Source organism: Physella acuta, unplaced genomic scaffold, assembly GCF_028476545.2.
Source record: "Physella acuta isolate Inbredline_101_S28 unplaced genomic scaffold, ASM2847654v3 ptg000218l, whole genome shotgun sequence".
Classification (NCBI taxonomy): Eukaryota; Metazoa; Mollusca; class Gastropoda; family Physidae; genus Physella; species Physella acuta.
Genome location: NW_026731737.1, coordinates 725,410 through 735,937, shown reverse-complemented (window position 1 = coordinate 735,937; position 10,528 = coordinate 725,410). Strand labels below are relative to the sequence as shown.

Genomic DNA, 10,528 nt, shown 5'->3' with positions numbered 1-10,528 from the left:
TATATATATATATATATATATATATATATATATATATATATATATATATATATATATATATATATATATATATATATATACTCGCGAATCCGATTACACTATCGCCGGGGCGCCGCGTACGGCCCCTAGCTCGGTTTAATTATCGAATGTCGGAATGTCGTTTTGTAGTGTGCTCCTTAAAACTAAGGTAGACGCTTAGTGCTCACGGGATATATATATATATATATATATATATATATATATATATATATATATATATATATATATATATATATATATATATATATATATATATATATATATATATATATATATATATATATATATATATATATATCTTATATATATATATATATATATATATATATATATATATATATATATATATATATATATATATATATATATATATATAGTATATATATATATATATATATATATGTATATATATATACATATATGTATATATATATATATATATGTATATATATATACATATATGTATATATATATATATATATATATATATATATATATATATATATATATATATAACATATATATATACTATATATATATATATATATATATATATATATATATATATATATATATATATATATATATATATATATATATATATATATATATATATATAGCGTATTATATAGGACAGTAAAACAGTAGCTTTCTTATGTACAATATAATTTTTGTTGTAACGAGTGTATCGTTCAGACTACTCACGCCATTGACAATATTTTGTCCCACGGCGTCCACTGTAACATAACTGTGTTTATCATGCGACGTGTGAGGACTGCTGCAGATTTACAATGTTGCTATAGCTGTCAGGATGATTATTACTAGGGTTGGTGTAAGGTTTAGACTATCCTTTAGTAAGGGTGAGGCTTGAGAAAAGGTAATCGATAATGAAATGGGTAAGACCTAAAAGAAAATATACATTAAGTATTCAGTGTCTTTCATTCTATGCATTTGTACTTACTATCTGCCACAGCCACTATGTTTTTTGTTTTTTTTTAACTAATCAAAATTTTAATTTCATAAACTCCAACATAGTTGTCACAAAACTGTTACATTTACAAAAGTAAAATCAAACAGGTCATTGGAATGAAACACATGAATACAATTTAATGTAGAACGAATATTTCATTTACAGGCTGTAGTGTATTGAGCATCGTAACTATCCAGATTTGAATAAAATGTACAGACACTTAACTAATCAAATAGAAATACATCCTTTCGAACATAAATTATATTAGAACACGCTCAATCTTGTTTATAATTTGCTATCCCTTGTTATGAAAGTATGTACTTTATAATTAGTTAAATGTTTATATTAAAATAATACTTAAATTTAAAACAAATGTAATTTAATCTTAATCGACAAAACTTTACATAAAATTATAATTTTTTTTCTATTTTAAAAATAATTTAAAAAAAGAAAGTGATCATGATGGTTCATGAACCATATATATATATATATATATATATATATATATATATATATATATATATATATACATATATATATATATATATATATATATATATATATATATATATATATATATATATATATATATATATATATATATATATCCCGTGAGCACTAAGCGTCTACCTTAGTTTTAAGGAGCACACTACAAAACGACATTCCGACATTCGATAATTAAACCGAGCTAGGGGCCGTACGCGGCGCCCCGGCGATAGTGTTATCGGATTCACGAGAGCGCCACTTACTGTCGGTAGTGATTAACGGTGATATTACGGTGAGTGATTAACTTACACTCAAGGCTTTCATACAGCACGCCATGGTGGTGGGCGGTTGTGTAGGAAACCAGTGCCCCGATAAATATGATCCAAACATAGGAATTGTTTACATTTAAATAACTCACGTTTTAGGAAATAAGGAAGTAGTTCTACATTGAAATATCGAGCAACTAAATGTTCTAATAGAATAGCGAGTGTTTACTGTTTATATTTATTATTATATCGTTCATTACTGAGTGTTGCAGACTAATACATTTATGAGTATTAAAAATAAAATAAAATAATTATTTATGTTTGTGCATCGAGCTGAACAGCCGCATCTTGACACCTAACGAGCCGCATGCGGCTCGCGAGCCGCAGGTTGCCGACCCCTGAGATAGATATTTTTTTTTTTTTTTTTTTTTTTTTTTTTTTAAAGATTCTTTTATTTCGCATGTTAAATGCATATTGTGTCATTAACTGGGATTTTTTTTTTTTGCATCAATTTTCCAGACACTCAAATGCAATATTTATAAAAGTAAATGCATGATCACATTAGAAGGTCCATAGAACATAAACAAATAAATATTAATAATTAATCTTTTGTAATGCTATGTTTCACATTTCTGATGATGTGATTTCCATTTTTATACGTCCACAAAAGAATGTAAACATTCTTACATAAATAAGGTTTTTTTTTTTTTTAAATTAAGTGGTCCCCACCATTTATTGAAGTTTTTTTAAAACCTTTTTTTGTTTCTACATCAGTTGTATATTAAAACTTCACTTTTTTAACATTTGGGACAAAAAGTGTCTTCAATTTTTCTTAACCTATTTTTGTTATTGAGAAAAAGAAATGTCTATAAAGTTTGCATACAGCGATTTTAAGAAAATGTGATAACCATCAATAACAACACTTAACAATTCTTTATTCTGAATATAATAAATTTTATAACAAAAAAGAGGTAAGCTAGCATCATACAGACTTGTTAAACACAAGCATTACACTTAGAATGAGTTCTTCCCTATGCTAACAATAGTCTTAATGTAACACTCATGTACTGACAAGCAATCACCTTTTTAAATTATGACATTCACAGCTCTCACTGGCCACTTACATGCAAAGGTTATTTTAATATCTTACAAAATGAAATTTGCATGACTAAATGGATGCAATGTTATATACACCGAGCAATCATATCATTAAGTTCCAAGTTCCTCCAATCATTCCGAACATCATCTAAATGGTTGTCAAAATCTTTTACATGTCGCTGTGCTCCAGACTTGAGTAGGGTGTAGAGGCATTGTTCTTTTTGTAACTCATCTTCTGTTGAGGAGCTCTTCTTTTCTATTTCTTTCCATCCGTTTTCTTTATGAGCAAACACTTTATATGGCTGGGAAACAGTTTCTGGTTTTACTTTCCTGTTGTCAATTATTAGGACACAAACATCATGGAAATTCTCCTGAACTTTCTTCCCCACTGTCTTAGAAACATGATTCATTTCATTTTCATTCAAATTTTCATTTGCCTGATAATATCCAGCAATAACCAATCCTTTACTTTTACAGTAAGCATCAACGTGCAAAAGAGCGATTTCTAACATGGGTGCTAAACCTAATGACACATGGAATAGAGGAACGCAGTCAACATAACGTAGTGATTTATTCAGATCTTTATTTTTGTTATCCTCCGCCAATAAAATGCCATTTACTGAGCTGTGGGGATATTTAGCAGCATGCAGTAACAGTTTGCAATGAGCCCGTACACTAACAGTAGCGTCAGCCATTTTGTTATTTTTTATCGACTCAATTCATTAACTGAGATAGATAGTTTGTCGAAAAAGACAAATGAGACCGAGAGTGTCCACGAATTGAAACGAACTGATTATAAAAAATATGCACTTTATATCATTTAAAGTTTATTATTTAAACATACCTCACAAAAAAAAAATTAAAAATGTATTTCAATTTATTGGACATAAAAGTTAGCTTAGAATTATATTACACTGCTAAAAGAATTATTATCAAATTCGCTGCGCGGAATTTTAAATCCTTATTTATTTATAACTATTTTATTGTGTAAAGTTAATGGTTTACGTCCCTTGATAGCTATTGCAGGTTAATATTAGTAGTAAATAGTAATTTAAAGTAACCCTAGGTAGTTTGTGTTTCTGGTGTTGAGCAGAAACGCGATTAAAACTTATTTAAAGAAAATTAAGGAAGATGTAACATAGCCACTACTTCCATTTATAATTATTTTACGCTGATTTTTGTTTTAAATAATAATCATTAAAAAAGTTTTAAAAAACCCACGTTTTCTGATTGAACTAAAAAGTAGAAAATAAATGCTATAGGCCCTACATCACAATAATGCAAGCGATCACTCTACTATAAGCGAGCAAAAACGTGGGGCGCCGAAGTAAAAGTTATATTACTATTGATTAGATAATACTATTGACTTTTATTGGGGAGCTTGTAGAGAGTCAACAGTATTAGAAACTGTAAGAAAATCACGGCGCCCCACGTTTTTGCTCGCTTATAGTAGAGTGATCGCTTGCATTATTGTGATGTAGGGCCTATAGCATTTATTTTCTACTTTTTAGTTCAATCAGAAAACGTGGGTTTTTTAAAACTTTTTTAATGATTATTATTTTCTACTTTTTAGTCTTTGTCTGTTTGTTTGCATTAAAATCTTGCTATCGATTTTATCTTTTCACTTTTTTTGGGTAAACGAAGACAACTCGTAAAAAGACAACTCGTAAAAAGACAACTCGTAAAAAGACAACTCGTAAAAAACACGTTGTTTGAATACGTTACTGACTAGAACACATAGATTTGAACCCGTGTCGAGTGGGATAGCAATCGTGTGCCCAACCACTCGACCATATCGTCTCCCCCAAACTGGCCTACCTCCTGTAAGTTTAAACTCGGTTCAAGCTAAATTCTCTGCCCCTAAGCCTGTGGCGACATGTGATCGTTCGCTTCACTGCGCGCGAGGTACGCGTCGCTGGTTTTTTTTCTAACGCTAGCAGAGGAGAATTATATATATAGATTATATAGCGGTCTAAAATGCTCAATAAAATGTTTCCATTGATCAATTTAGTAATAATAACAATTGAATATTCAATGGTCATCCAAAAGAAAGCTTCCCTGAAAATTTCAGCGCGCTAGCTAACTAGGAAGTGCCAGAAATTTCGATCGCAAGATTTGATTGGAAAGACAAACAAACAGAGAAAGCAAGTTAAAGAAAACGTGGGAAAAAATGCCCTTACCCCACTTACAACACAAAAACAAAACCCAGCCACTAACAGTCATTAGTACTAGGATTAATAGTTAAAGCTTTTATTGTTACCATACGTTTTTTTTAAATAAAAGTTGTTTTTTCATGACTCAAGAATACATCGCTTCTCTATTGATATTCTATTATTCTGTTAGGAGATGAATGTATTGTATGATCTATTTCAGCGGGTTGTAGGGACCCCTATACAACTGCAACAGTAATTCTAGAACTACCTAAAGTAGAATGCCAGACCTCTATACAACTGCAACAGTAATTCTAGAACTACCCAAAGTAGAATGCCAGACCTCTATACCACTGCAACAGTGTGAGGGTGGGGATTTTTAAAGAAAGCGGAACGAATGAATCCAATAACACACAGTTCAAGTTCAACTATAATTGTTCTTTATTAAAATGATATATATATGTTCAAGTTTCTACCTAACTGATCTACACTGTACTATTTACTTCTACTACTGACTGTTCATACCACATGATACCTACTACTACTAACTGTTCACTATACTACTAACTACACACTCCCGTGACCACTCCTAAAACTATCTAACTGTTCTCTAGCTCTGCAAATTAAAACCGTCTCTAACCGCTTCCTAACACCTTCTCTCCTCGCTATCTACCTATGATCTCCTAACTATTTACATTCTCGGCCGTCTCTGCCGCTACCTAACAACTCCTGGCCTATCGCTCTACTGCCCCACGCCTCAGTGGCCAGCTGACCGTCCCACGTGACCGGTCAGTCCTGTGCGCCCATTGGCCTCTCTAACCAACCAACTAGGCCTATAGTCTGTTTCTGCTAACCTATATCTGCTAAACATGTCTGACGTAATCTTGCGTCATCACAAACAGTAATTCTAGAACTACCTAAAGTAGAATGCCAGACCTCTATACAACTGCAACAGTAATTCTAGAACTACCTAAAGTAGAATGCCAGACCCCTATACAACTGCAACAGTAATTCTAGAACTACCTAAAGTAGAATGCCAGACCTCTATACAACTGCAACAGTAATTCTAGAACTACCTAAAGTAGAATGCTAGACCTCTATACAACTGCAACAGTAATTCTAGAACTACCTAAAGTATAAGGCCAGACCTCTATACAACTGCGACAGTAATTCTAGAACTACCTAAAGTATAAAGCCAGACCTCTACACAACTGTAACAGCCTCGCCTACAAATCAAATAACTATCTCGGCAAAAGAACTATCTGCGAGGTCATGTAATTAGGCAACTCATCTGTAAACAACAAAATCTTCAACTCAACTACGGCAAAGCCTACACCTGTTACTTCACATCACAAACCTGTGACGTCAGCACAATGCACACCACAGAACAATTTGACCATCAACACTGCACTTCTCACTATGTGAAAACGGCAAAATCAACGGGACCCTTAGATGGGTACACGCTTAACAATATAACAGTCATACTACGCCTATATAGCAACACAGTACCATCCAAAAATACAACCTCACACACTAATGATAATAATCTTTTTTTTTATCTTAATATTTTTACACGAAAATTGAAGAGCACGGGTCGTGATATGGCCATCTAAAAAGGTAAAAATATGCACGTATTGAGTGAGCGAGAGTGGTCTTCCCTGTAGGGTAAGATGGTGAGCAAGACATGTGTTGAGTGGTGAGATAATGGTGTTTTTTGTTTCTTTATGTAATATGGATTCGTTTGAGGTTCTAGCAGAGGCTTAGCGATGGGGGGGGGGGGGGGGGGGGGTGCGGGTGCGGGGGGAAATATGTCCCCGTCGCCGACCTTTGGGGGGGGGGGGCGCCAAAATGGGTTGGAAAAACAACAATGAGAATAAGCTATGGGTGTGGGAGGGCCTTAAACAGGTGTGACTTTATTTGTGAAGAAGTATTGGTAGACTCAATTCCGTACCGCGCTTAGAACATCAATATGTACCACAGGATAATATTGTAAACTAATCAACCATACTTCCAAATTGTAGTATTCAATCAAACTAAACAAGAACTACCGAATTAGCACCAAACAGTAATATCGTTCCTCAAAGTTATTTTATTCAGAAAGCGCCCTTCCCCCATACAATCGCTATCCTACTGTGAAAGGGTATCACATAAATACAAATAGGTATGTGTTTATAAGGTTATTCTTTAGCATGGTACAATAAAGTACACAGTATTATAAAATTGGATTGTTTCGTTAATCGATGGTCAGTTCTAACTCTTCAGCCATATAACTTTATTGGTTTTTAACCCTGTTTTTAAATTCATCTTGCGTTGTGATTTCTTCAAATAAATTATATCAGCTTAATTTATGCAGGTGCATTGCAATCAAATCTGGTTAGGTAACGCTCAACTCTTTGTATATTTTCAAATAAAGATAGTACATGTACAATGGGCGTTATGAAAAAAAAAATTATAATAAGAAGACTTAATGCACTAACGGCAGAACATTAACTGATTTATAATAAATATGTTATGCACCACTATTTGCATCAAGGTCAGCGATTTCTAACATGAGACCTAAGTTTATGTCCAAAAAATAAATAAAATATAATATATCAGTAGAACTTTTGTTTGTCTTTTAAAATGACATTTTTTAATGTGCTTTTGTGATTGATCCCTACATTTATTTTATCTATTTAATCGTTTTGATTAATGTTCTGTGAATGTATATGTTGAGTTCCCTGTCTAACTGATAGCCCATACGGCTGGTGAAGTAGAGTTAACTTTGTTCGGCATGTGAAGGGATAGTGTGATCATCACTATACCTAGCCGCAATGACTATACCTAACGTAGTTCAGGTACCCATCAGAGTTTGTGTAGACTCTAGGCTTATACTTAATGTTTCTGATGTTGAGCAGAAACGCGATAAAAACTGTTTAACGAAAATTGAGAAAGATGTTTAACATACCTCCCTTTATAATTATTCTACGCTATTTTTCAGCTACAACCACAAGAATAGACCTATTGAACAATGGAGGACCGGATCTATTAAACACTCAAGAAACCTTACAAACTGTCATTTGAGTAACTATCAAGACAAACTACCATCACATATCGAATCAGGTAACAGGTGGCGTCACTAAGTCGGGTGTCACAAGGTGCGGCACCCTATAATGTCACCATCCTCCCCCCATCCCAATGAAAATCGCATATATATATATATATATATATATATATATATATATATATATATATATATATATATATATATATATATATATATATATATATAAATATATATCTATATATATATATATATATATATATATATATATATATATATATATATATATATATATATATATATATATATATATATATATATATATATATGTGTGTGTGTGGGGGGGGGGGGGGGGGTAAACGCAATTGGTGCTACCATCCACCACACACACTTTATTCTATTTAAAAAAAAAATTGCGTCGATTGTTAAATATTTGTTTGTAAACTATAATATAATTCAAGTGGAAACAAAAGTAAATTAGACATTGTCTAAAACCCACCCGGTCACTTATTTACTTGTATTTAAAATATTCCACTAAACTTTTCATCCTCTGTAATTTATTCCGGTGGATGTGTCATTGTTTTCTCTTTAGTTAGCAAGTTTGCAATGGAGTCAGAATCCCCTCCCTCCCTTTACGTCAATATGTACTTAATAGACTTTTTAACTTTAATTAATCAATCACTGACCTGGGGAAAAGCATATTTCTGCCTCGCGACGCATTGACTTACACCACAACAATATTCCCTATTTGAATTCATTCACGCAATTATTGTTACTTGTTACAGTTACTTCCCATTGTTTATAATTTTAACATATTAAGGGAGATAACACACCAGTTTGGTTCCAAAACATAATTAAACATTATATTAACATTACATGAAAAATAATATGCAGATTGTTGATAAATTTACATTTACCTCGTGTTTGCAAAACTGTATTAGCTAAGTTTTATAAGTTCTTGTTTTTTTTTTTCTTATTAGTATTCCCTTTTCCCAAATCGGAAAGCTTAAAAATGGTAACATTTATTTTGTATAGTTCGAGAAAACTTCCAAATGACAACAGTTCGGAAAAGGTAACTGCTGATGTTCTATTATTTTCTTTTGAATCCCCCCAGAACTGCAGGCTTAGCTTTTCACCATGGCTTACTCAGTCCCACACACAGGAAACATCCCATTCAACCTCTCGGATGGAAAAGAAATTATAGTTGACGGAGTTGTTCCCCCTTATGCAGGGAGATTTAGCATCAACCTGTGTTCTGGTCAGACCTATGACTCGGACACGGCCCTGCACTTCAACCCTCGCTTCGACCAGAACGAGGTTGTCCGCACACACAACAGGGGCGGCTGGGGTGCTGAGGAGAAACACGGGGGGTTCCCCTTCTACAAAGGCGGGGCGTTCGAGGTGAAGATCATTGTCAGACATCACGCTTTCCAGATTTTTGTCAACAACACCTTTTTCTGTGACTTCAACCACAGGATCCCCAAAGAGACGGCTCGCTTTCTTTACATCGCAGGTGACGTCACTATTAACAGGATCGCATACCTCGACGTGATCCAGAACCCTCCTGTCCCACTGACCACCTTCATCAATGGCGGAATTTACCCTGGCAGGAAAATTGTTATTGATGGAATCCCTCGCCCTGGCGCCTCAAGATTCAACATCAACCTGGTGTGTGGACCAAACTTTGACGCCAACGATGTCGCCCTCCACTTCGACGCCAGGTTCAACTACGGCGACAGCCACAACACCGTGGTCCGCACCCACAAGGCCGGGGGCGGCTGGGGGGCGGAGGAGAAGCACTGCAGTTACTTCCCCTTCGTGCCCAACGTCCCGTTTGAGATTCTCATCTTGGTCGAGTCGCACGGGTTCAAGATCGCAGTGAACAACCAGCACTTTGTCGAGTTCAACCACCGCCTCCACCCCCTCCAGCGTATCGACCATCTGAACGTCCAAGGTGATGTCACCTTGACCCAGGTTAAATTTGTCTAGAACCGGCCCTGTCCAGCTTGTTGTGTCCTCTAAGGACAGTGGTCAGCACAATGTCCTTACTGCTGTCAATGTGTCTCTTCAAACATCTACTTCAACGTCTAATTTTATATCGTTAAATTGAAGACTTTTGTAATAAAGTACATGTGGAAATTAAAAAAAAAAAAAAAAAAAAAAAAAAAAAAAAAAAAAAAAGAATCCAAAGATCAATCCTATACTAATGAATTGTCACAAGCATGATGCTAGAAAATCACAGACAAATATGGATACATAATTATATGACAAAACACATCATCCCAAATATAACAAAAGAAAGGAAAACAAAATCTGCAAAAATACAGTCCCCTCACAGGAGGGTAGTGTGCGGATACTGCCTACTGTCTTTCAACAACGACAAAGAAAGAAGAAAACACACACAATCAGAACACGGAACAGCCACCTGCTATCTATGTGAAATCAACATTGAAAGCAGCAAATACATGGCTGATAA

The 10,528-nt window shown here is 34.0% G+C and overlaps 2 protein-coding genes across 2 annotated transcripts; one reads left to right on the top strand and one right to left on the bottom strand.

Moving 5' to 3' along the window:
* Window positions 1–2,621: 2,621 nt before the first annotated feature.
* Window positions 2,622–3,577, bottom strand: LOC131937696 (ER membrane protein complex subunit 8). Its single transcript, XM_059295299.1, has one exon. The coding sequence runs from the start codon at window positions 3,552–3,554 to the stop codon at window positions 2,946–2,948; it is 609 nt and encodes a 202-aa protein (XP_059151282.1). The 5' UTR covers window positions 3,555–3,577; the 3' UTR covers window positions 2,622–2,945.
* Window positions 3,578–9,172: 5,595 nt separating this feature from the next.
* LOC131937695 (galectin-4-like) lies at window positions 9,173–10,135 on the top strand. Its single transcript, XM_059295298.1, has one exon. The coding sequence runs from the start codon at window positions 9,190–9,192 to the stop codon at window positions 10,039–10,041; it is 852 nt and encodes a 283-aa protein (XP_059151281.1). The 5' UTR covers window positions 9,173–9,189; the 3' UTR covers window positions 10,042–10,135.
* The last annotated feature ends 393 nt before the right edge of the window (window positions 10,136–10,528 follow it).

Excerpts from the sequence above, each read along its gene's own strand:
- LOC131937696 (XM_059295299.1), bottom strand. The coding sequence starts at position 3,554 with ATGGCTGACGCTACTGTTAGTGTACGGGCTCATTGCAAACTGTTACTG.
- LOC131937695 (XM_059295298.1), top strand. The coding sequence starts at position 9,190 with ATGGCTTACTCAGTCCCACACACAGGAAACATCCCATTCAACCTCTCG.